Raw genomic sequence first — 27293 nt, forward strand, 5'->3', positions numbered from 1 at the left:
TCCTGTTAGCCGGAGTGTTAATCCATCTCTGACTCCGGATACAGGTCCTGTTAGCCGGAGTGTTAATCCACCTCTGACTCCGGATACAGGTCCTGTTAGCCGGAGTGTTAATCCACCTCTGACTCCGGATACAGGTCCTGTTAGCCGGAGTGTTAATCCATCTCTGCTCTCAGGGTTGTTTGGATTATAGAAATGCAGTCTCTAGTAATGAAATGCAAAACTTTTATTGTTAAGTGACTATAAAGAATAAAACTCGCCCCAAACTGCAATTACACAGTTGATTTTTCTATTCTGCAACATGCGACAAACCAGAGTAAAATAAATCTTCAAAAAAATTGTTCTTTAAAGTACACTCATTCCCAACAGGAAACATTTCAAAGTTTCACAATGCACTGACCTTGGGTCTAAACCCAACTTTCGAGTGCTGACTCCCCAAGACCTGAGCGCAGATCAAACTGGAGCAAGACACAGCAGAGTTCAAAACCACATGTTTAGCAAGTCTGCTGTTGTTAAAACCACAACCCCGGAAGGCGTCCCAATTAACTGGAACCTTCGCGTCTGACTCATCCTCTGTTTATTCTGCAGAACCCAAATGTGACCCTTGCTGCACCTCAGACATGGTGAACATTCCACTCTGCTAAGGTGCATCTTTTCCAACGTTTGTAGGCCGGATTCTACTGGGCAGCCTGCACGAGGCAGTTCCTCATGTCCTCACTCACCGAGGCCCTGGTTTCACTGGGGAAGAAAAATAAATTTACATAAAAGGAAAACATTCAACACGGAACAAAGAAAATAACAACCTCACAGAAAATAAAAGCTGCAACAAGAACAACATATAATAGTGGAAACACCCAAGGTGCTACACCGAGTGTGAAATTAAACAAATCTGATACTGGGTCTTATCTGTCTTTTCCTCAAATTTCTCAATTACTCCACATGCTAGTGAGTTCCACATTCTTACCACTGGTTAAAAGACGTTTCTCCTGAATTCCTTATTTAATTTATTAGCAATCATTTGTGATTCAAGATCCCTAGTTTTAGCCACCCAATCCCTCCTTCACAAGTGGATACACCTTCTCTACATCTACCCTAAAATACCGTCAATTTAAAAAACCCTCAACCTTCTCTTTTCTAGAGAAAAAGATTGCAAACTGATCTGGTTTTTTTCCTGCTGATTGTAACCTTGGTAATCTTTGTCAATTTTTTTGGCACTTTCTTCAAGTGCCCCTTTGGGTGAAATGCTTGAAGGAGCTTTGTGGAATCCCACTCCGATACGAGGCAACACCTCCACGAGTGCTGGCAAAAATAAATAAGTCTCCAGCAATTTCCATTGCCGCTTTTTAAAAACTCATTCATGGGATGTGGGCATCGCTCGCTGGACCAGCATTTATTGCGCATCCCCAATTGGTGGTGAGCTGCCTTGTTGAACCACTGCAATACTTTCTAGTGGGTTTGATACAAAGGAGTGTCTGTCTTGGCCATTTCAGAGAGCAGATAAATGTCAGACCCGTCGCCGTGGAGTCACATGCAGGCCAGACTGGGTAAGGATGGCAGATTTCCTTCCCTAAAGGACATCGGTGAACCAGATGGGTTTCTACGACAATTGAGTCATGGTCATCATTAGACTTTTAATTCCAGATTTTTATTGATTGAATTCAAATTCCACCATCTGCCATGGTGAGATTTGAACCCAGGTCTCCAGAGCATTACCCTGGGTCTCTAGATTACTAATTCAGTGGCAATACCACTACACCGCCACCTCCCCTCATAACCTTGAATGAAACACAGTTTAAAAAAACCTTGCCATGGGATCTCTGGCTGCTGAAGCCCTTGTTCAGGATTCTGTCAACTGCAGACCTGACTATTCAGATGCTCTCCTGTCCAATCTCCCATTGTCCAGCCTTTGTAAACTTGAGCTCATCCAAATCTCTGCTGCCCGTCTCCTAATTCTCCCCAAGTCCTAGCCACCCATCGTTTTTATGCTCACTTACCTACTTGACTCCCAGTCTGACAACGCCTCCACTTTGAAATTCACCCCCATTGTGTTCAAATCCCTCCGTGGTCTCACCCCTCACCATCACTGTCACCTCTTCCTGCCCACAATTTCTGTAATCCTCCAATTCCAATCTCTTCTGCCTCCCCGACTTCTTTTTCCCATCATTGCTTACGTTTCTAACTCCCTCCCTAAAACTCCCAACACTAACCTATCCCTTTCAGTATGCTTGCAGTCAGTCATCTGACCTGCTATCACTGACATGGTTGTATCAATTCTTTATCCAATTATGTTGTCAAGCACCTTTAGATATTTTTCCTACCTTAAAGGCACTATATAAATGTAAGCTGTTGTCAGTGTAGAAGTTAAAATAGAGGACACATATCAAACTTTCACCCTTGGGGAAGTGGCTTGTAAAGGTTTGGTTTGGGGCCCTGTACATTGTATTCGACAATATATCCTTGCTGAGGTGCAGGGTCCAGAACTGAATACCAATACTCTTGGTAAGATCGATCCAAGACTCTGTACAGCTGAAGCATAACCTGCAACTCTATGTTGCAGCCCTCTTGAAATAAATATACCATTAGCTTCTTTATTGTTTTTTTTGCAGCAGCTGTTTCATTTAGAGATTTGTGTACCTGGATCTGTAAATCTCTTGGGTCTTCTAAAGTTCCTGGTGATAATGAAACTGGCTCAGTTCTGTTCTCCACATTATAAAAAGTCTCACAACACCAGGTTAAAGTCCAACAGGTTTATTTGGTAGCACAAACTTTCGGAGCGCTGCTCCTTCATCAGGTGAGTGAAGAGTTGGGTTCACAAACAGGGGACAGAGGCACAGACTCAATTAAGTCTGTGCCTATGTCCCCTGTTTGTGAACCCAACTCTTCACTCACCTGATGAAGGAGCAGCGCTCCAAAAGCTTGTGCTACCAAATAAACCTGTTGGACTTTAACTTGGTGTTGTGAGACTTCTTACTGTGCCTACCCCAATCCAACGCCGGCATCTCCACATCATTATAAAAAGGAAAGAGGAAATCATTGGAGAGGGGCAGGAAAGTTTTACTAAAGCCAAAACCAGATGGGAACCACGGTTGATTTTTCTCCACTCCAGCCCATTCCTAAACATCTTGCACTGCCAGCAAATCCCTGACTTCCACCCAGACTACCAGTTAAGAGATTGGAGTAATTCTCTATTCGTTTATGGAATGTGAGCATTATTGTCTGGCCAGCAGTTATTGCCCATGTTCTAATTGCCCTTGATAAGGTGGTGGTGAACCACTGCTTTAAACTGCTGCAGGTGTAGGTACACCCACAGTGCTGTTAGGGACGGAGTTCCAGTAACAGTGAAGGAATGGTGATATATTTCCAAGTTAGGGCGGCACAGTAGCACAGTGGTTAGCACTGCTGCTTCACAGCTCCAGGGACCTGGGTTCGATTCCCGTCTTGGGTCACTGTCTGTGTGGAGTTTGCACATTCTCCTCGTGTCTGCGTGGGTTTCCTCCGGGTGCTCCGGTTTCCTCCCACAGTCCAAAGATGTGCGGGTTAGGTTGATTGGCCATGCTAAATTGCCTCTTAGTGTCCTGGGATGCGTAGATTAGCGGGATTAGTGGGTAAAATATGTAGGGATATGGGGGTAGGGCCTGGGTGGGATTGTGGTCAGTGCAGACTCGATGGGCCGAATGGCCTCTTCCTGTACTGTAGGGTTTCTATGATAGGATGATGAGTGGCTTGGGAGGGGGGTACTTGCAGGTAGTGGTGTTTCCAGGTATCTGCTGCCTTTGTGCTTCCAGGTGGTAAAGGTCATGAGTTGTCTAAAGAGCCTTGATGAATTCCTGCAGTGCTTCTGCTGTCACTGTGTCAGTGATGGAGGAAGTGAATGTTTAAAGTGGTGGATGGGATGCCAATCCAGCAAACTACTTTGTCCTGGATTTTGTCGAGCTTCCTGAGTGTTGTTGGAGCTGCACTCATCCAAGCAAGTGGAGAGTATTCCATCATACACCTTGTGCCTTATGGATGGTGGACAGGCTTTGGGGAGTCAGGGAGTTGATGTTTGAACCTTCCTCGACTCAGGTATACACAAAAAGGTCCATTTAATGGCACTGAACTCCTTAAGTGTCAGCTTGCTCCTTAACAATCATATATTGTCATGTCCTACCGTGTTGGGCACTGATCGTGGAGTGCTTTGGTGATGACCCCTTGCTGATGGCAATGGTCCACAAACTGTTTCAGAGTGCTGTAAGAGTTTGGTACATCTAGACTGATATCCTGAATGGTATCAAACACTCGCATGAATCCCTGTGGAAAAGAGAGAGAAAGTGGAAAGAAAGATGGTGTTTTTAATAAGTCAAACGTAGAAAGAGTCCATTTTCAGAATCTCAGGACATTCCAAAGCACTTGACAGCCAATGAAAATTCACTGTTACGATACACAAAATGCAGCATCCAATTTCTGCAAAGCAAGTTCCCACAATCAACAATGTGACTCAATCAGATCATCTGTTCTAATGACGTTGTTTGAGGGATAAGAAAGAATACAAGGATATGGTAAGGGAGAACTCCACTGCTCTTCTTCAAAGAGGCAGCATAGAATCTTTTACATCCACCCAAGAGAGCAGATGGCGTTACATCTAATCCATAAGACAGCATCTCTCAGAATGCAGCACCTCCTCAGTACTGCTCTGGCAATGTCCGTCTCTGAAAAGGAGCTCTGTCACTTCAGTACTGGATGCCTCAGCTGTTATTTTCCAACAAGACTAGTCAGGTTTCAAAACCAATCTTAGCTTCAGGGGAAAGTCACCCTGCTCGCCTTTTTTTAAAATTCATTCGTGAAACATGGGCGTTGCTGGCTGGCCAGCATTTACTGCCCATTCCTTGTTGGGCAGTTGAGAGTCAACCACATTGCTGTGGCTCTGGAGTCACATGTAGGCCAGACCAGGTAAGGACGGCAGATTTCCTTCCCGAAAGGACATTAACGAACCAGTCAGGTTTTTCCGACAATCGACAATGATTTCATGGTCATCAGTAAATTCTTAGTTCTAGATTTTTTTATTGAATTCAAATTCCACCATCTGCCATGGCGAGATTCAAACCCGGGTCCCAGAACATGAGTTGAGTTTCTGGATTAATAGTCTAGCGATAATACCATGAGGCTGTCACCTCCCCTTAACACAACTTGCTGCAGCCAAATATGTTGTCAGGAACTTGCAGGCAGGAGGAAAAAGATCACAAGGCTCATGCGGAGAGAAATGAAGTTCAAAGTTATGAAGAGATCAATAGCGAAACTAGGGAGAAACAAAGGACACTGTCTAAAAAGACAATGGAAGCTGATTCAACAGTAACTTCCAAAGAGAGTTGGATAAATAATTGAAAACAGGAAATATGCCATACTATGGAGAGGGAGACCAGGGGAGTGTGGGATTAACTGTAAACTTCTTTCAGAGCAATACGACTGGCTCAATGTCCTCTTCCTGTTTGTATGACTTTGAGGAGGTGGCTCAGAAGATATTTGAATGGTCCTTTGATTTGCAACTGACTTTCCTTCTGATGCTATTCCCCCCCCAGTGGGAAGCAGGATCATGAAGTGCTGAGCCGGATTCAGCAAACTCACCCGGTTCATCTGATCGAGGGTTACAAAGCCAGACTCCCAGAAACTCTTCAGGAGTTTTACAATCAGGTGAGAGGCGTTGCTGCTGGTGGATTCAAGAACCATCACCACAGCCTGCAAAGCAGAGTAGAGTTAATACGGTCACAGCGACATGGAGAATGACACAGAGGCACTAGGACTGAGACAGAGACCATAGATTCCCTACAGTGCAGAAAGAGGTCACCCATCGAGTCTACACCTACTCTTTGAAAGAGCATCCCACCCAGACCCTCCCTCCCGCCCTATCCCCGTAACCCCATGCATTCAGCATGGCCAGTCCACCTGACCCGCATATCTTTGGTGTGTGCGAGGAAACCGGAGCACCTGGAGGAAACCCATGCAGACACGGGGAGAACGTGCAGACTCCACACAGTCACCCAAGGCCTGAATTGAACCTGGACCCCTGGTGCTGTGAGGCAGCAGTGCTAACCACTGTGCCACCCAAACAATGGCACCCAGCGTAGGCACTCAATGACACGGAGTCGAGGGTGAGGTACTGGAACAACACACGGCAGCCAGCACTCAACAGTAGACAAAATACTGCAGATATGGAAACAGAAAAATGCTCAAAGTAGCAGGGCAGGCAGAATCTGCAAAGAGAGAATCAGAATTAATGTTTCAAGCCAATGGTCTTTTATATTTCTGCAAGTGCTGCCAGACTGATTATTTTCTGAATTTTGTGTTTTTATTCCAGGTTTCTAGTATCTGCACTATTTACTTTTGTATTTAAACGTGTGAGGGGCTGAGGGAGTACAGCTGAACTCTGTGCTAAGGCAGGAGATGGATACACTACCCAGTGAGGCAAAGGATGACATACCTCATAGACCAGCTCATGATGAAAGTGGGGAACCTCCAGGTGCTGCAGGCAGAGCCCAGCTTCAGCTGTGTCTGTAGACAGTAGGTATTCCTTCAGCAACAGGTTCATCTGGTGAAGAGTTTAAAGGGTTACTGCTATTCCACCTCCTTCTGTTAGTGTATACAGCAGAGCTTCCACTTAAAACAGTGCATGCTCTAACAAAAGGATCATTTGCATTTATATAGCACCTTTCCTGACCTCAGAGCATCAAAGAATTTCCTGGTCACACTTGTAATGCAGGGAACATCGCAGCAAATTTGTGCACAGCAAGATCCCACAAACAACGAGACGGCAACCTGAACATCTGTTTTGTTGAGAGATAAATATTGGCTAGGGGACTGGGGAAAGCTCTCCTGCTTGAGGTTGTGCAATGGGATCTTCCACACTCACATGAAAGGGAAGATGAGATTCTAGATTTAACATCTCATTCTCCGACATTGTAGCACCCTCTCACATGGTCAGCCTAGATTTTATACTCAATTCCCTGGCATGAGACTTGAACCCACAACCTTCTGACTCAGATAGAGTGTCACCAACTGAACCACGACCAACTGTGTACTGTGCACAAGCAGGCTGCCATATTTAACCATGTTCCAACTGTAATGTCCTTTCAGGATTTTTTAAAGTTTATTTATTAGTGTCACATGTAGGCTTACATTAACACTAAAATGAAGTTACTGTGAAAATTCCCCAGCCACCACATCTGGCGCCTGTTCGGGTACACTGAGGGAAAATTTAGTATGTTCGATGCATCTAACCAGCATGTCTTTCGGACTGTGGCAGGAAACCGGAGCACTCAGAAGAAACCCACGCAGACACGGGGAGAACATGCAGACTTCGCACAGACAGTGACCCAAACCTGGAATCGAACCCTGGCGCTGTGAGGCAGCAGTGCTAACCACTACTTGTTGACCACAAAATGCTTTCAGACATCTTTAGCATGGTAAAAGCGTTATATAAACACAAGACCTTTATTTCTAATGGATTTCAGTAGTTACCGATGCAACAGGTTATTGTGTAAACATTACAAATAACTGCTCTTAAGTTAGCCAATTTGACCCAAGAAGAATTTCTACATAGAAGTTACCAGGTCGATGAAGTGACAATTGCTGCAGTGAGAAAGTTTCTCCCCCATAGTAAAGATCTGAAAGTGAAATCAGAAACCATGGCACTCCATTACCATCAGTGATGGACCCAGCTCCATTGTGAAAAGGACTACTGATGGATGTCTGGACAGATGCGTGCCACAAGGCCTCTTTTAATTTGGAAATAAGGCTCATGTGATGTAATTAGCACCTCATGTCGAGGTCAGAACATGTGCAGCGCACATTCTGACCAGTTCCACTGGTGATGGAGCTCAGGTTAAGTGTTAAGGGTCCGCAGAAGTGTATTATATCTGGGCTCATGACTGATACAGAGGTCATGTAGTTCCCTGTTTGATTGCCTTGTGGAGGCAAAGGTGGGAGAAGCTTCTTTACAGCTGGAAAAGGAAACCCCATGAAGTCACCTCTCGCTGCCTTTCCCCATCCCCTCTGGCCACTCACTGCCTCAATCTTCCCACTTCCACTGACAGGCGGTCTTACCTCTTTGACAAGCTGCTTCACGGGTCTCAGGCCACCTCCAACCCCCCACACATTGTCCAGACGCACACCTCGTTTCATGTTCAGCAGCAATGTGGCCTTGTCTAGCGCCACGCTAGTGAGAAACAGGCATAAGAGATTAGTGTGGGAGGGAGGGCATGGGAGGCACAATCAATACTCTTGACTTAGGAGCCAATAATGAATTGTGCAGATGAATCCCTCAATCTCCTTGCTCCTTTACAATCCCTAGTGGTGTCGACATTAACAAATGTCCAATGTCCATTAAACCGAACAAATGAAACTCTCTCAGTTCTGGGCTCTGTATTAAATGATGGTACATTTGAAACAAAAGAGTAATGTTGGGGGGGGGGGGGGGGGGGGGCGAAGAGAGGGGAGCGGTGCAGGGGTGCTGATGGAGGTCTTTAAAATTGTCAACGGGTTTAATAAGATAGACGTAGAGAAGACGTTTCTGTCTATTGGTAGTCCAAATCAGGGTCACAAATGTCAGACAGTCCATAATAAATGCAACAAGGATTTGAGGAGAAACACCTCTGTTATGCAAAGAGTGATGAGAATGTGCATTGCACTCTGGGTAGGGAGATTGTGGTGCAGTGGTAATGTCACAAGACTACTGACCCAAAAGCCCAGGCTAGAGCTCTGGGGCCGTGGGTTCAAATCCCACCACAGCAGCTGGTGAAATTTAAATTAAACTTTTGAAAAATCTGAAATTGAAAGTTGGTCTCAGTAGTAGCGAGCACAAAACTATCAATTGTTGTAAAAGAATCATCTAGTTTAATGGTGTTCTATAGGGAAGGAAATCTGCCATCCTGATCCTCTCTGGCCTAAATGTGACTCTAGACCCACAGCAATGTGGTTGACTGCCCTCTGAAATGACCTAGCGAGCCACTCAGTTCAAGGCAATTAGTGATGGGCAATAAATGCTGGCCTTCCAGTGACACACACATCCCATGAAAGAATAAATATATTTTAAAACACATGGTGCAGGTTAGACAAATAGTATTGGTGAATTTATGGGGAAGCTAAATAAATACTTGAAAGAGAAAGGGAAAGTGAATAGGGTATAGCTGTGTGCAGATTCATGTGCAGCGTAAACACCAGCACTGAGCGGTTGGGCCCAATGGCATGTTTCTGTGCTGCATGTTTTATGTATTAGAATGAAAATCTATAGTTAATGTATGTAGGTCCTTGCTGAGCCTTCTCCTATCATTGGAAGTGGGCTTGTGCTGCTGTTACAATGTCCAGCTGACACAACGCAATCTAATCTAGGCTTCTGCGTTTGGGACTGGAGCCTCGGAGTGGAGGCCAGAGCCCCCAGTGTGGACAAAAACTCGAAGCCCTTGTCCATTAGATCATAAGAAATAGGAGCAGTAGGCCATTTGGCCCATTCAGCCTGTACCACCATTCAATACGATCTTGGCTGATCTGACTGCGGGTTTGACTTCACTTTCCTGTCTATCCCCCATAACCCTTGGCTCCTTTGTTGACCAAAAATCTTCTAACTCGACTTTGAACACACCCGATGGCCCAGTCTCCACAGCTCTCTGTGGAAGAGAATTCCAAACTCTGAGTCAAAGAACAAAGAACAATACAGCACAGGAACAGGCCCTTCGGCCCTCCAAGCCCGTGCTGCTCCCTGGTCCAAACTAGACCATTCTTTTGTATCCCTCCATTCCCACTCCGTTCATATGGCTGTCTAGATAAGTCTTAAACGTTCCCAGTGTGTCCGCCTCCACCACCTTGCCCGGCAGCGCATTCCAGGCCCCCACCACCCTCTGTGTAAAATATGTCCTTCTGATATCTGTGTTAAACCTCCCCCGCTTCACCTTGAACCTATGACCCCTCGTGAACGTCACCACCGGCCTGGGGAAGAGCTTCCCACCGTTCACCCTATCTATGCTTTTCATAATTTTATACATCTCTATTAAGTCTCCCCTCATCCTCCGTCTTTCCAGGGAGAACAACCCCAGTTTACCCAATCTCTCCTCATAACAAGCCCCTCCATACCAGGCAACATCCTGGTAAACCTCCTCTGTACTCTCTCCAAGGCCTCCACGTCCTTCTGGTAGTGTGGCGACCAGAAATGGACGCAGTATTCCAAATGCGGCTGAACCAACGTTCTATACATCTGCAACATTAGACCCCAACTTTTATACTCTTTGAGGCAAGACATTCCTTATCTAACTGGGAGACCACTTGTCTTTAAACTGTGCTCTCAAGATCTAGATTCCTCATAAAGGGAAACTTTCACTTAGCATTTCCTTTGTCAAGCCCACTCAGAATCTTATATGTTTCAATAAGATTACCTCGCATTAATTTAAATTCTATACCTCAATGGAGTGTAGGCCCAACCTGTTCAACATTTCCTCATACAGCAATATCCTCATCTCAGGAATTAGCCTAGAGAACCTTCTCTGAACTGTTTCCAATGCAAGTATATTCCACTATTTTTATACTGCTTCCTTTCGCAATCATAGAACCCCTACAGTGCAGAAGGAGGCCATTCGGTCCATCGAGCCTGCACCGACAACAATCCCATTGAGGCCCTATCCCCGCAAACCCACATATCACCATGCTAATCCCTCTGGCATTAAGGGACAATTTAGCATGGCCAATCAACCTAACCTGCACATCTTTGGAGTGTGGGAGGAAACTGGAGCACCCGGAGGAAACCCATGCAGACATGAAGAATGTGCAGGCTCCACACAGACAGTGACCCATGCTGGGAATCGAACCGGGTCCGTGGCACTGTGAGGCAGCAGCGCTAACCACTGTGCTACCTTGCTGCTCCGGCCAACATTCCACATGCCTTCCTAACTGTATCTGCTAACTATTTGAGATCCCACTTTACCACTTCATTCTGTGGTCTCTGTCCATTTTAATAGTAATATTCTGCTTCTCTACTCTTCCAGCCAAAGTGGACACCCTCATTTTCTCACATTATATTTCATCTGCCAAATGAGTCGCCACTGAAACTGTCACCCTCAGAAAGAGCAGGAGTGTAGGAGCTGAGGAGGGAGACAGAAGACATCTACCTCTGTCCTCCTCGAGCACATTATCTCCAACATAACACCAATCCAGCCTCTGAGACTGACAGAAACAGACAACAGACAAATTCTGCAACAAGGGTCTTCTGGATGCATCCGCCGGCCTGTTCGTGCTTACCGAGCCTGCTCGCATTCAACCTTTCCTTTGTAGCTGTTCAGGAAACCAGCAGGTAAGATGTAGTCAGCCATGGCACGAGCTATAAACTGGCCCAACATCTGCACACAAACACAAGCACATTACCCACCAACAAGGAAGGAACGGAGACATTTTCAAACCAACACAGAAACTCGGTACCGAGTAAAACCCCAGCGCAACAACACAACAACTCCCCCCACACAGTATTCTGCGCAACTTTGCTTCCCATGCCTTGCCACCATGGCGAGGGATTTTCCTCCACAACTTCACCACCCACCCCCCCCCCACTCCCAAGCTACCTTTGGGGCTTCACCCAGTGCTGGTAATGAATAAATAAAGCAGATTTGCCGATGTGCTTACTCTCATTGGGCCAGTGAAGCACACACTGCATCAAGATTCACATGTCATCCGGTTTTAGGCATGTGGATTTTCTTACAGGTTGGAGAAATGCAGAGATTAAAAAACTGACCAGGGTAAAACCATCCCTCACAAACCTGCAATAAGCTTTTTTTTAAATTATTCATTCGTGGGACATGGGCATCGCTGGCTGGCCAGCATTTACTGCCCATCCCTAGTTGCCCTTGAGAAGGTGGTGGTGAGCTGCCTTCTTGAATCGCTGCAGTCCCTGTTCTGTTGGTTGACCCACAATGCCGTTAGGGAGGGAATTCCAGGATTTTGACCCAGCAACTGCGAAGGAATGGCGACATATTTCCAAGTCAGGATAGTGAGTGGCTTGGAGGGGAACTTGCAGGTGGTGGTGTTCCCATGTATCTGCTGCCCCTGTCCTTCTAGCTGGAATTGGTCGTGGGTTTGGAAGGTGCTATCTAAGGAACTTTGGTGAATTGCTGCAGTGAATCTTGTAGATAGTAGCAGCAGTGTGTACTGAGTATCGGTGGTGGAGGGAGTGGATGTTTGTGAATGTGGTGCCAATCAAGCGGGCTGCTTTGACCTGGATGGTGTCAAGCTTCTTGAGGGTCTCTGCCCCCTCCTGGCATGGCTGAGATCTAAGTGCCAGCTGGAATGAAAGGAGCACAGATCGGACCTGGTTAAGGCTGGCTATCTCTTAGGCCCATTAAATGCTCCAACTCCATTTGGAATACAAAGGCAATTTTTAACCAGAGGTTCCATATCACCGATACAGAAGGAAAAACAGAACAGAAAAGTAGCAAAAGCAATACGAGGAAAGGTTTCCTCGCACAGCAAGTGGTTGTTGCCTGAGTGTGTGGAGGAGGGAGCTTCAATCAGAGCTTTCAAGTGGGTATTAAACAGTCATCTATAAGGAAGAATGTGCAACTTATGGGCCTTATGACTTGTAGTGTGCTGTGCTTGTGTACAGATGTTGGGCTAGTTTACCTAGCCTGTGCCATGGCAGGAGAATAGCACTAATAAATTGCTCATTCGGACAGCTGTGCAGACACAATGGGCCGAATGACCTCCCTCTACATGAACCCACGGCTACATTGGAACTGTATATTTTCTCTAATTGCGGAGATGCAGAGAGGACCAATTATTGGTACGTACCTGAGGAGCCTCAGGCGTGTCCAGGACGAGGTCTGGCAAATCACGCAGTAGCTGGTCGAAGGCCAAAGCCACATCTTCAATTGACAACCGCTTTCCTGTCAGGTCAGCCAGAAGACGAGACATCAACTCCCGGTGGCTGGCCTTGCCCTCCAGGGACATGGTCACAGACAGGAACGGGAGTTTGCTCTTTTTGCTGCCGAGGTTCAGCTGAGCCAGGAGGGTCTGTGATACAACAACATTGTGTAAAACCAGCACTTCGACTAACTGCTGCACCCATTCCCAGAGTGTCAATACGTGATTGCCATCTCCAACCCCTACTCATCCCACCTACCTCCACCTTTCCCAGATACACCCACTCCTGTCATTACCCCAACAGAATCAGCATCTCCGTCCACTCCTCCTGACTTGCGGAAATTCACCTTGTTTCTGATAGAGACTGTTGAAGAGTCAGGGGAAAACAAATTGGAAGCATGTCCATATAACAATAACAACTTGCATTTAAAGAAGCATCCCATGTTCCTGACAGGAACATTACCAACAAAAGTTGACACCAAACCACAGGAGGTGATTTTAGGATGGTTAACCAAATGTTAGGTTTTAAGCAATGACCTAAAACAGCAATCACATGAATATACGAAATAGGAGAATGAGGCCATTCTGTCCCTCAAGCCTGCTCCACCGTGCGAGAAGATCACGGCTGACCTGGTTATGTTTCAAATTCCACATTCCCATCTACTGCCAATAATCTTTGATTGCCTTGTCTAACAAGAAAATCTATCAACCACCCCCTAAAAAATATTCAATGACTCTGCCTCAGAAGATGGTGGAGGCTGAGAGTTCCAAAGCTACGCAACATTCTGACAAAAACAATTCTCCTCATCTCTGTCCTAAAAGGACAAGCCCTAATTTTAAAACAGTGCCCCTAGTTCTGGACTCACACACTCACCCACTTTCCAAAGAGAACTGAAGGACTGCTGTGTGCTCTTATTTCACAGAGACATGCTTCACCGGACTGTGCCCTACAACCAGAGGGCTTCTCAATCCACCGATTGGACCGCACAGCAGCCTCCGGCAAAGCTCAGGGAGGCGAGGTCTGCCTTCTAATCAACACCTCTTGGTGCCTAGACATAGCTACACTGGTGAGTTTCTGCTCCCCGAACCTAGAATACCCGATGCTAAAATGTCACCCATACAACCTTCTGCAGGAGTTCACCTCTGTTATCCTGACAGCAGTTTACATCCCACCCCATGTGGACGTGAAGATCGCGCTGGACAAAATATACACCATCACAAATGGCCTTGCGATGAAACATCCCGCGGCCTTGTTCATTGTGGCAGGGGACTTCAATCAGGCCAAGCTCAAGAGCGTTCTACCAAGATACCACCAACAAGTCTTCTGTTCCACCAGAGGCCCAAACATCCTAGACCCACTGCTACACAAATACCAAACATGCCTGTCACTCTATCGCCTACCCACATTTTGGCAAATCAGACCACAAGGCTGAGCTCCTGCTCCCAGCTTACAAGCAAAATCTGAAATGGGAGAATCCGTAAAAGAAAGTCGTGCAATGTTGGTCTGAGGAATCAGATCATCTCCTATGGGGCTGCTTAGAGTCAGTAGACTGATGAGTATTTTAAAACCCTGCGACCAGCCTGAACAAATATGCCACTACAGTAACTGACTTCATTAGTAAGTGTGTAGAAGACTGTGTGCCAAAGAAGCAAATCCGCGTGTTTCCCAACCGGAAACCATGGACGAACTGGGTTATCCATTGCCTGCTGAAGTCCAGGTCTGAGGCGTTCAAGTCACGTGACCCTGACCTATACAAGAAAGCCAGATATGATCTACAGAGATCCATCTGGACTCTCGCCGACTATGGCAAGGTCTGCAAGACACAGAAGGCTACAAGATGAAGGCAGGTAAAATCACCGACTCCAAAGCACTCCTTCCCGATGAGCTCAACGCAGTCTATGCCTGTTTTGAGCAAGAGGTCAGCGAGAGCACACCCTCCACCCTGGAAGCCTCCGATGAACCTGCATCTGAGGTCACCATTGCTGATGTCTCAGCCTGCTCAAAAGTCAACCCACGGAAAGCAACTGGCCCGGATGGGGTACCCAGACGAGCACTCAGGTCCTGTGCGGACCAGCTGACGGGGATATTCGCAGACATCTTCAACCTCTCTTTACAACAATCTGAAGTCCCTACCTGCTTAAAGAAGACGACCATCATCCCGGTACCTAAGAACAGATAAGCAGCGTGCCTTAATGGCCATCATCCAGTGGCTCTAATGCTTCGAAAGGTTAGTCATGGCACAAATCAATTTCTGCCTCCCTGACTGCCTGGATCCACTACAGTTGGCCTATCAGCGCAATAGGTCCACAGCAGACGCCATCTCCCTGGTCCTACACTCAATCCTGGAACACCTAGATAACAAAGACACCTATGTCAGACTCCTATTCATAGTCTACAGCCTTTATTTCTACAAGACTTCTCTCCAAACTTCGCGGCCTGGAGTTTGGCTCTCCTTTGCAACTGGATCCTAGACTTCCTAACCCACAGACCGCAGTCAGTAAGGATAGGCAACAACACCTCCTCTACGATCATCCTGAACAACGGTGCCCCACAAGGCTGTGTTCTCAGCTCCTTACTATACTTCTTATACACCTTTGACTGTGTGGCCAAATTCCCCTCCAACTTGATTTTCAAGTTTGCTGATGACACCGCCATTGTGGTCGGATCTCAAACAATAACGAGACACCACGTGGAGTTGCCAGCGTTGGACTGGAGTAGGCACAGTAAGTAGTCTCACCACACCAGGTTAAAGTCCAACAGGTGTATTTGGTAGCACGAGCTTTCGGAGCGCTGCTGACTCACCTGATGAAGGAGCGGCGCTCTGAAAGCTCGTGCTACCAAATAAACCTGTTGGACTTTAACCTGGTGTTGTGAGACTACTTACTGAATGAGACACGGTACAGGAAAGAGATAGAGAACCTGGTGAACTGTTGTGACAACAATAATCTCTCCCTCAATATCAACTAAACAAAGGGGATAGTCATCAACTTCAGGAAGCATAGTGGAGGACATGCTCCTGTTTACACCAATGGGGACGAATTAGAAATGGTCGAGAGCTTCAAGTTTTTAGTTGTCCGGATCGTCAACAACCTGTCCTGGTCCCTCCAAGCGGACGCTATGGTTAAGAAAGCCCACTAACGCCTCTGCTTTCTCAGGAGACTAAGGAAATTTGGCAGGTCCACTACAACTCTTACCAACTTCCACAGATGCACCATACGATGCATTCTTTCTGGTTGTATCACAGCTTGGTGTGGCTCCTGCTCTGTTCAAGACCGCAAGAAACTACAAAGGGTTGTGAATGAAGCCCAGTCCATCACTCAAACCAGCCTCCCATCCATTGATTCCGTCTACACTTCCCGCTGCCTTGGAAAAGCAGCCAACAAAATCAAAGACCCCACATACCCCAGACATACATACCCTCTTCCATCGGGAAAAAGATACAAAAGTCTGGGGACATGTACCAACTGACGAAAGAACAGCTTCTTCCTGCTGCAATCAGACTTTTAAATGGACCTACCTCACATTAAGTTGATCTTTCTCTACACCTCGGCCCCCTCCAACCAGCAGAAATACTTTCTCTCTATCTATACTACCTGATCCCTTTAATATCTTGAAGACTTCGATCAAATCACTCCTCAGCCCTCTAAATTCCAAATCCTAATCTCTCTTTTCTCATTTAATCCTTGAAGTCCATGTACCATTCTGTTAAAATTGGTGTTCCATTCACTCAAAAGGCGAAAACATCTGTCCAGAACTGCTCATTGACTCTAGATGTGGCTTAACCAGGCCTTTGTATACCTGAAGCATGACTTCTACCCCCTAGACACCGCATTCTACCCCCTAGGCCAGTATTAGAGTATTTGAATTGTTTTGTACCTTTTCATGACATTTTAATGATCTACATACCTGGATCCCCAAGTCTCTTTAGACCTCCAGTATTGCTAGTATTTTTGACTACTTAGAAAGTATTCTATTCTGTTCATTTTTGGATCCAAAGTAGTTGACCTCACATTTGCCTACACTGAAATTTATTTGCTACAGTGCACATTCATTTTGAAAATCTTAATTTTTGTTGTCACAATCGTAGGTCAACATTTGTGCAGTCAGTTGTCATGGTGTGACTGCAGGTTTGGGTCACAACGTGTCTCTGTGGAGGGACGGTGGAAGCGGGAAATGAGGGAGAGAAAAGGGATAACAATGGGAATCTCACTTACGGAAACCTCCTTCGTGTCTCCATGCTGGAAGTATTCCTGGATGATTGGCGTCACTGCCTTTTCAAACTCGCAGTCGTCCAGTTCAGGAACAACCGTTTGGTAAACAGTCTCACCCTACAACAAGCCAAACATCAATCATTGCCAGAGCTGTAAACTCATCACTCTCACAGCACACAAGCAGGCCAAAGGAGGAATGTACCAAACTGGAGGAACACAGAAACAGGTGGAGGCCATTCAGCCCCTCGAGTCTGTCCCTGCTTTCATTTAAATCATGACTGTCTGTATTTCAATTCAATTCTCCTAACTTTACTCCATATCCTTTTATACTGTCAATGGAGGACAAACCTATTGTGTTCAATCTCAAACATTTCAGTTGAGTCAGAATTCACATCCATTTGGATGAGAGTTCCTAATTTCCATTACGCTTTGTGCGAAAAAATGCTTCCTGATTTCACTCCCGAGTGGCCTAGCTCGAATGTGAGGATTGCTTCGGTGCAAGGCTGAGCACATATAGATTGTTAAACAGAATAAGCCAATAAAAAGAATAGCTTTTATATAGTGCTTTTCACAACCAATAGATATCTCAAAGCATTTTACATCCAACAAAATACTTTTTGAAGTGTAGTTGCTGTTGTGATGTAGGAAACATAGCAGCCAATTTGAGCACAGCAAGCTCCCACAAACAGCAAAAAATCTGTTTAACTGATATTGACTAAGCGATAAAAATCAGTCAGGACACCAGGGGATACTCTACGGCTCTTCCTGGAAATAGTGCCATGGGATGTTTTTCACCCACCTGAGCAGGCAGATAGGGCCTCAGTTTAACATCTCATCCAAATGACAGCACCTCCAGCCTTGTACTGCTCCCTCGGTATTGCACTGGAGTGGGACGTGAACCCTGAACCTTGTGATTCAGAAGCAAGAGTACTACTAACTGAACCACGGCTGACATCTGTCTAACATGAGCATTATATAATATTGTTAGGTGAAAACGCACTAGAAAGACAGACATGTAGCTGACTGTGACAGGCTTTTGTGACAGAGTGTAAAGTAGAAATTTCAATTATCAGTGTAGATAGAGGAAAAGACGGGAAGAGATAAAGATGTCAAGTGCATACACAAGAGTGACAGCTAATAAATTAAATGATAGTAACTGTGTGAATAGGATACACATAGGGACGTAGTGACATCATTATGATACATATATTTGTCCTATAGAAAGAAGGTAATGAAATATAAAGTTGCCAAAGTCTGAGATGACTATAGGCTGTTGGTGATTTAACCTGAGGATTACCACACCTCAGGCGAGGGGCAAGGTTGAGAAGGCAACCTCATGAATAACCTCAGTCAGTAGGGGAATTGAATCGGCATTGTTGGCATGGCTCCGCTTTACAATCCAGCCGTCCAGCCAACTGAGCTAACTGATCCAATGAGCCAACCGACCTAATGAAATATAAGATGACAAATACAGAAGCTCAAAAAACAGCAAAGGTATTTTCTCCTGGAGGAAGAGAGTATTATTTGTACCTTTGGCCACTGCCCATCAACATTACGTGTGATGAGTTTATCATCTCATCAAGTTAATTTCATAAAATATCAGCTACTCATTTTCAGTGTTCCCTTGTCAACAATTTTTTTAATCAGAGGTAATCTCCCATAATATCCCTTAGAAGGACAATAGGTAAATATGCAAATGCCCTTTCATACCTCTATATTATAGCATCTGGATGAATGTCAATAGCTTCCACAAGGCCCTAAGGGGAATAAGGTTACACAACAATGCCCTATATAAATCCAAAGTTATAGAGTTCTCCACCAGGAGGATTGTTTCTCTGACAAGATCAAGTTATTGCAATATTTTAAAGGCTTCAAACAGATCACCCCGTGACTTTCTACATTTAAGAGCAAGCCACAAATACCTGTTTATCATCATCATAGTTGGGATCATGGATGTCAGGCTGCTCCACATCGTACACCTGAGCTGCAGCACCCCAGACGCCTTTGCCGCCAGCACCTCCTTCAAAACACACACAACATCTGCATGAGGTCAGGCCTCACATTCACTGACATGAATCTGTGCCACCTTTCAGCAGACACCATGTGAATTACAGAGAATGAAATATATATATATATACCCAACACCGAAACAGTCCATTCGACTCAACCAGTCCACCTCAATGTTTATGTTCCACTTAAATTTCTTCCCAGACTCTCTCATCTTAACAAGTCTTTATTCCTTTCCCCTTCAGCTGTTTATATTCTTGTTCTGTTAGTAGAATATATTTTGCCGAGATTCTGAGGAACATTCTTTTAAGTATTTCCTATTGCTGCGCTACATCATTTTCTAATATCATTGTCCATTTTATTTTCTCGAGGTCTCAAAATGTACTTTTCTCCAAAATATTAACCCGGTCTTCATTATCTTTGTCCTTCTCAAATATCTTAAACCATATTTCATTATGATCACTGTTTCCTAATTGTTGCACTGTTTTATTCCGATTATTCATTCCCTATTAAGAGATCCCAACAGCAAAGTCTCCAATGCTGGGTTTATTAAATAATGGATCAGAAAGGAGCCTTACACACATTGTAGAAACTCCATTCTCTTATCCCATTTACCAACCTCTTCAGGGCAATTATATTATGAAGTCTCACAACACCAGGTTAAAGTCCAATAGGTTTATTTGAAATGACGAGCTTTCGGAGTGCTGCTCCTTCATCACTCACCTGATGAAGGAGCAGCGCTCTGAAAGCTCGTGATTCCAAGTAAATCTGTTGAACTTTAACCTAGTGTTGTGAGACTTCTGACTGTGTGCACCCTAGTCTGATGCCGGCATCTCCACCTCACAATTATATTAAGAGTATTTGAAAATCCAGCGTGATTATTATTCTATGCTTTTTACCAATTTCCCTAATTTGCCTGCATATTTCTTCTTCCATTTCCCTGAATCACTTGCTATGCTGGCTGCAGCGAAAGCAGATGCAGTGGTTATAATAGTATCCCTGTAGCGCAGAGGGAGGCCATTTGAGTCTGTACCGATCACAATCCCACCCAGGTCCTATTCCCGTAACCCCACATATTTACTGTTAATCCCCTGACACTAGATTCAATGTAGCATGGCCAATCAACCAAACCCGTACATCTTTGGACTGTGGGAAGAAACCAGAGCACCCAGAGGAAACCCACACAGACATGGGGAGAACGTGCAAACTCCGCACAGTGACCCAAGGCCAGAATTCAGCCTTTTGTGAAGGGGCGACACTTCTTTCAAAAATTCCTTAGATTCCAGAAGTGGATTGGAAAATAGCCAATGTAACATCTTTATTCAAGACAGAAGCCAGACAGAAAACAGAAAACTACAGGCCAGTCAACCTAACATCTCTCAGAGGGAAAATGCTAAAATCCACTATTAAGGAGGTTATTAACAAGATACTTAGAAAATAATAACGTGATCAGCCAGAGTCAACACTCTAAATTCTCCTTTAGTGTACTCGAACAGGCGCCGGAGTGTGGTGACTAGGGGATTTTCGCAGTAACTTCATTGCGGTGTTAATGTAAGCCTACTTGTGACACTAATGGATAAACTTTAAACGTGGCTTTGTGAAAGGGAAATCATGTTTAACTAATTTATTCAAGTGAGCTTGCTCAACAACCACCAGGGAGAGCTCCTTTACCCACTCCTGATGCTTCACTGTTTGTGCGAAATGAACCCATTCGAATTATAAATGAAACAGGAAAGGAGGGATTAGACTCTAATGAAGGACATACATGGCCAGGAATAAATAGATTTTGGCACAAGATTTTCATAAAATGGTTAAAAATACAATGAATGGGACTGCTATTAAAAATGAGGTTAAACAGTTTGCAAGGTAACGTACATAATGTCTGTAATAACACAGTGGAGTTGGAGGTAATAATCCATAAATCTATTTATTCCTGGCCATGTATATCCTTCATTAGAGTCTAATCTCTCCTTTCCTGTTCCATTTATATTTCAAATGGGTTCATTTTGCAGAGTGAAGTATCAGGAAAGGGTAAAGGAGTGGTGGTTGCCTGAGCAAGCTCACCTGAATTGAAATAGTTTGTGTCAAAATGCTCCTGGCATTGGAACAACTATTTTTTTTGTTTATATCCAACTCCATCCAATTAAAGTCCAATTCAAAGTTTCAGCAAGTGAGACATTCCCGATCCAAGCTGACGAGACAAGCTTCCCACTTCCTGTCATGGGCTTGATCTTCATGATCCAAGCTGATTGGAGCAGGCATTGCACCTTCTCCAAGGCTTGATCTCATTTGCATTTTAGCCAAAAAGCTTAGGTGCCACTTTAAAAAATTGCTTCAAAGAAGCCTCGTGTAACCTTATGACCTCAACCAAGTGCAGGATGCCAAAACTACATTTGATCTTAGCCAAAAGGCCAAAAAGCGATAACTCCTTGGTTTAACCAAGGCTCCATTTTGCACTGTTCCTCCCTATACCTTCACAACACAAGCTGCATTTAGAACCCTTTATGGTAAACATTTCTACCTCTGCATTCATGTTCATTGTCATTGGCCAGGTAAGTGTCCAAGTGTAAAGACCTTTAATAAGGCCTCTGTTAGAGTATTGTGTATAGTATTGGACTCCACACTGTAGCAAAGACATTGAATCTTTAGGGCAGGTAAGATTCAGATACTGTGTGGTATAACAAATAGAAATACAAATACAAAGACAGACTTATAATTTGCCCTCGGATTTCCACATCCTGCCCGCCCTTGCCTACCCCTACCTGAACTCTTCCAATTACCTTTCTTAGGAAGTCCACGGCCTTTCCCGGATCGCGATTTTTTGTCTCCCATTTTCCCTTTGGAGCTAGGAGCCTCTGCATTGTCAGAGAAGGACTCGCGGCCGGACTCAGAGTCACGCGACGAATTCTTCCTCAACTTCCTCTTGGCCTTGGCGCTGAGACGTGCTACTTGCAACTCCTCCTCTCGTGACACCTGGCTCCCATCTTGCTCTGCTTTATTTCCATCTTTGGTCAGGGCGCAGTTGTCAGTTGCTGCAAAACACAACCACAAGAAGTTGCATTTATATATCATTGATAATGTGGCCAAACCTCCCAATATGAAGAAGAGCCCTACGGACACAAAATGTTAACTCTGTTTCTCTCTCCACAGACGCTGCCAGGCTTGCAGAGTTTTTCCAGCATTTTCTGCTTTTATCCCAATATGCTTCACAGGAATGTTATTAAATAGAAGTTGACACTGAGGCAAAGAGAGAGGTATTACGAGAGGAGAACAAATTTTGGCCAATGAAATAAGCATTAATTTTTGGCACCTTTCAGAATCTTATGATATCCCAAATTGTTGGATAGCCAATGAGGTACTGTTGTAATCTTGGGAAATTTGCACATGGCAAGTTTCTGTGATGTTAGTCAAGGCACAAATATTGACTAGGACACAGGGAGATAACCTCCTTATTCTGCTTCACAATGCATCATGAGAAGACTCGGGTCAACCTCTCATTTAAAAGACAGCACCTTCAACAGTGCAGCACTCCCTCATAGGTTGTCTCAACACAGCAAGCTCCCACAAGCAGCAATGGGGCAATGATCAGATATTCTGGTTTTGAGTCAAGGTTTTGAAGGTTAAACATCAGTCAGAGCACCATGAAGAACTCCACTTCAAATAACGGCTGGGGAGGGGAGACAGGGCCTCAATTTAATATCAAAATCAAGAGCTCCTGATAAATCTCCTGGAATCTGATAGGATCATAGGTTCAAGTTTCTGGGATTCAGATAAGTTCAAATAAACGTTCAATGTTTATATTTTATTATAACGCTTTGTTATTCTGTGAAGAGTCTGAACAAGAAATTTCATGGGCTTTACAGGAGAGAGATTAAAGCAGGATTCAAGGAGGAATTTGAGGAATCCTTCAAATGCCACAAGAAAGATTTCAGAGGGAGAATCCTAAAGGACAGGACACGGTGACTGAAAGGATGGCCACCAACATGAGGATGTAAAGTCTACACTGCAGCCTGCATGCGAGAGCTGCCCTTCTAGATTAAATTCCAGGTCAAACAGCTGCACATTCCCAGCCACTCCCCTTCTCTTCCCTCCCCTCCCCTTCCAGCAGCCAACCCTCTCCTTCCACATCTCCACAAGAACGACTGGCACACTTGTCACGGTGCTTGACCCTGGCAGATTTGTCAAATCATGAGATCAAAACAGTCAGAGAACTTCAAAGCAAATGCAATTTGTGCAAAGTGTTTGAGAATGTTTCGATATGATAAGCTGCTATCCAAATAATGTAAGAAGTCTCACAACACCAGGTAATGTCACAGACTGGGGATGGGCCATGTTGAGGGGAGGGAGGGAGGAGGGCGGATTCAATTGGATAGAGGCCCAACTGCTCAAACAAGCATCAGAGTTCCACACATCTGAGGTTGCTGCTTTTTGTTGACTAGCAACTGTTGTATTGTCTGCCTATTGAAGAATGAAACCAGCCTGTGTCTCAGTGGTGGCCTTCCCAGCTCTGGGTCAGAGGGTGCAGGATTCAAACCCAACTCCAGACAGCCCTGTAAGCGGAGATCAGAGTTCTGGCTGTGCACAAATTGGCTGCCATGTTTTCAACATCACAACAATGATGACACTTCAAAAGTACTTCCATAGTTGTAAAGAGCTTTGTTCATGATAGGTTCTATACCAGTGCAACAGCCCGAGATTAACAGCCTTGGTGTTCCTCTGATCCCAAGATGAGCTTCTGATCTCATTCATGTCATCACCAAGACCACCTCATTCCACCTCCAACATCATTAAATGTTGCCCACCTCAGCTCATGCACTGCCAAAACCCTTATCCATTCCTTCATTACCTCGAACTGCTCCAACACACTCTTGGCTGCTTTCCCATATTTTACCCTCTGTAAACTTGAGGGCATCCAAACCTCTGCTTGCTGAGCAAGTCCCATTTCCCTGTCACTCCTGGGCTCACTGACCTACTATCGCTCCTTTTTTAAAATTCATTCACAGGACATGGGTGTCACTGGCTGGCCAGCATTTATTGCCCATCCCTAGTTGCCCTTGTTCAGAGGGCAGTTGAGAGTCAGCCACATTGCTGTGGCTCTGGAGTCACATGTAGGACAGACGAGGTAAGGACGGCAGATTTCCTTCCCTAAAGGGCATTAGTGAACCAGATGGGTTTTTCCAACAATTGACAATGGCTTCGTGGTCATCAGTAGATTCTTAATTCCAGATATTCTTTATTGAATTCAAATGCAACCATCTGCCAGGGTGGGTTTCAAACCCAGGTCCCCAGAACATTAGCTGAGTCAAGCAACTGTTTGTTTTTCAAATTCACATCTACATTTTCAAATCCCTCCAATGGCCGAGCCCATCCCTCTCTCTGAAATCTCCTCAAAACCCACAACCCTCTGAGGATTGTTCCTGTTCCTGTGAAGACCCTTGAGGTGTTTCATTACATTAGTGGTGCTATATAAACAAAAGGAGGAAATGGTGAGCCAGAAGGAGGTTCCAGTGGTAAAAAGAGGCGAGTCATGCATGGATTTGAACACAAGAATGAGAACTTTAAAATCGTACCAACATTTTTTAATTCTTTCATGGGATTATGGACATCACAGGCTGGAGCAACATTTGTTGTTCATCCGTAATTTCCCTTGAACTGAGTGGTTGGCTGGACCATTTCAGACGGCATTTAAGAGTTAACCACATTTCTGTGGGTCTGGAATCATATATAGACCAGACCGGGTAAAGATGGCAGATTTCCTTCCCTAAAGGGCATTAGTGAACCAAATGGATTTTCATGGTCGTCATTAAACTTTTAATTCCAGTTTTTCTTTTTAATTGAATTCAAATTTCATCATCTGCTGTGTTGGGATTTGAATCCAGATATCCCAGAGCATTAGGGCGGCACGGTAGCACAGTGGTTAGCACTGCTGCTTCACAGCTCCAGGGACCTGGGTTCGATTCCCGGCTTGGGTCACTGTCTGTGTGGAGTTTGCACATTCTCCTCGTGTCTGCGTGGGTTTCCTCCGGGTGCTCCGGATTCCTCCCACAGTCCAAAGATGTGCGGGTTAGGTTGATTGGCTGTGCTAAAATTGCCCCTTAGTGTCTTGAGATGTGTAGGTTAGAGGGATTAGTGGGTAAATATGTAGGGATATGGGGGTAGGGCCTGGGTGGGATTGTGGTCGGTGTAGACGCGATGGGCCGAATGGCCTCTTTCTACACTGTAGGGTTTCTATGATTCTATGATTACCCTGGGTCTCAGGATTACCAGTCGAGCGACAATACAACCATCTCCGCCTTCCCCCCCAACACCTTCCAACTATATAACCGATTCCCACCCCTGCCCCTCCGAAAATAGAAACATACAAATTAGGAACAGGAGTAGGCCATTCGGTCCCTCAAGCCTGCTCCGCCATTCAATGGCTCATCTGCTCATAACTTCAACCCGACATTCCCGCCTACCTGATAAAATCAAGGCACAGGTGGTGGGTCAGCAAGCATTGGGATACTGAGTTTTAAAGTGAGTTAGGGTATGGGCAACAGAGCTTTGGGTGAGCTTGAGTTTATGGGGAGTGCATTGGTGCCAACTAGATGTGCCCATTATATACATTAGACAGTTACTATAAACCCTATAATGATCATATGGGGAACTGAAAGAGAATCCTTTCATGCAAACTGACAAATAAACTCTCAGAACTAAAATGTGATGCACTGAAAACCAGTGTGGCATTTGAACACCACCTCAGAGTGTGAAATCATCTATGATAGGATTCTATGATTCATAGGAATTCTGACAGTGCAGAAGGAGGCCATTCAGCCCATCAAGTCTGCACCGACTCCGACAGAGCTTACCCAGGCCCATCCCCCTGCCGTACTGTGGGAACCCTGCATATTTACACCATTAATCCTCCTAACCTACACATCTTGGGACTGAGAGGGGAAACCGGAGCACACGGTGGAAACCCAAACAGACACAAGGAGAACGTGCAAACTCCACACAGACAGCAATTAATTGAAAAAAAACTTCACTGATGGCTGAAAACTGCCCCATTCACATAATCAATCACTGGGGTTCACAATTCCTTCAAATATCCTAATGCAGCACAAAAACATATTCTGCACCAAAGATCTATACGGTTATTTCTGCTCCTTATGAGGCCTCATGCACCTTACATCATCCATCTCTCCCTATCTAACTATGTGTCAGTTGATACTATGATGTGGAGATGCGGCGTTGGACTGGGGTAAACACAGTAAGAAGTTTAACAACACCTGAAGAAGGGGCTTGGGGCTCCGAAAGCTTGTGTGGCTTTTGCTACCAAATAAACCTGTTGGACTTTAACCTGGTGTTGTTAAACTTCTTACTCAGTTGATACTAGTCAGGGGTGATTGAGTGCAATAGATAAATAGATATTAACAAGATATCAACCACTCACTGTGCATCTCTTTCTACTTGCCAGCACTGAGACATTCAGATGTGACATGTCTCAAGTGAAAAGCATTAACTTCTTCAAGAATTCTCTCTCATCTTCAGCTGAGTGAATCAGTTTAACCTGCCTTTTTAAGCTGACTGGACGAAATATCACGTCTTAAAGTGATCACAGCCCAAACATTGGCAGAGCTGTTGAACATCGCTGACTTTACACAAGCGTAAGTAAAGAGGAACAGGGTCATTGCAGGAACTTGAAGAAACACGTTTCTGCCCAACTACTCAAAGCCTTGCCCCCATGCCAACTTTCAAAATCTGTTCAACACAACATAACCGAGGCGCAACAAGGGAGGCGCGCTGTTACTTTAAGAAAAACAGAAGACTTTTATATTACATTAACTGTAAACACTGAGGCCGTTCAATGCCCAAAGTACGAACTCAATGGACTGGCAGCTTTCCTCTCACTCCCTCTTAATTCATTAAATGCCCCCCCCCGTTTTTAAATTCTGCAGAATTTCTGCTTACCCAAATCTTGTTTCACCTTAGTCGCCATTGGCACCTTCACTTTTTGCTAATTTCTCTCTCCAGTCTTCGGGTTGCAAAAACACCCCCTCCCCCCAATTACTCCGCTGTTTACTTTATTTCAGTGAACAATTTGGCTTGAAAACTTTCAGTTCTTCTTTTCGTCTGCAGCCAACCTTTCCTTCCCCCTCTCGCCAGCTTTCAAAACAAACTTTCCTAAACTCTCCCCCCCGCATTGAAAACTTTCCTTTTCCACGTTTCAA

General features: G+C 44.9%; 1 protein-coding gene across 2 annotated transcripts; it reads right to left on the bottom strand.

The window, feature by feature from the left end:
- Positions 1-208: 208 nt before the first annotated feature.
- On the bottom strand, positions 209-27293 carry LOC144505249 (programmed cell death protein 4-like). Of its 2 annotated transcripts, XM_078231286.1 has the most exons (11): positions 27034-27293; positions 21864-22115; positions 18999-19096; positions 17080-17193; positions 12793-13014; positions 11254-11351; positions 8074-8185; positions 6452-6559; positions 5599-5709; positions 4148-4287; positions 209-735 (listed from the first exon to the last, which is right to left on the bottom strand). In XM_078231286.1, exons 1-11 carry the CDS (start codon positions 27059-27061, stop codon positions 675-677), a joined length of 1344 nt encoding a protein of 447 aa, XP_078087412.1. In that variant the 5' UTR covers positions 27062-27293; the 3' UTR covers positions 209-674. The 2 variants fall into 2 exon arrangements, with proteins under 2 accessions (XP_078087412.1, XP_078087413.1); XM_078231287.1 differs by lacking the exon at positions 5599-5709.

Source organism: Mustelus asterias, chromosome 16 (genome assembly GCF_964213995.1).
Source record: "Mustelus asterias chromosome 16, sMusAst1.hap1.1, whole genome shotgun sequence".
In the NCBI taxonomy this organism is placed as follows: Eukaryota; Metazoa; Chordata; class Chondrichthyes; order Carcharhiniformes; family Triakidae; genus Mustelus; species Mustelus asterias.

Coding starts and splice junctions, on each gene's coding strand:
- LOC144505249 (XM_078231286.1), bottom strand. CDS start 27,061: ATGGCGACTAAGGTGAAACAAGATTTGG. Junction 13,015..17,079: donor GAGACACGAAGGAGGTTTCC/GTAAGTGAGATT, acceptor GTTGTATCACAG/ACCCTCCTGGCTCAGCTGAA. Junction 11,352..12,792: donor ACACGCCTGAGGCTCCTCAG/GTACGTACCAAT, acceptor GTTTGTGTGCAG/ATGTTGGGCCAGTTTATAGC.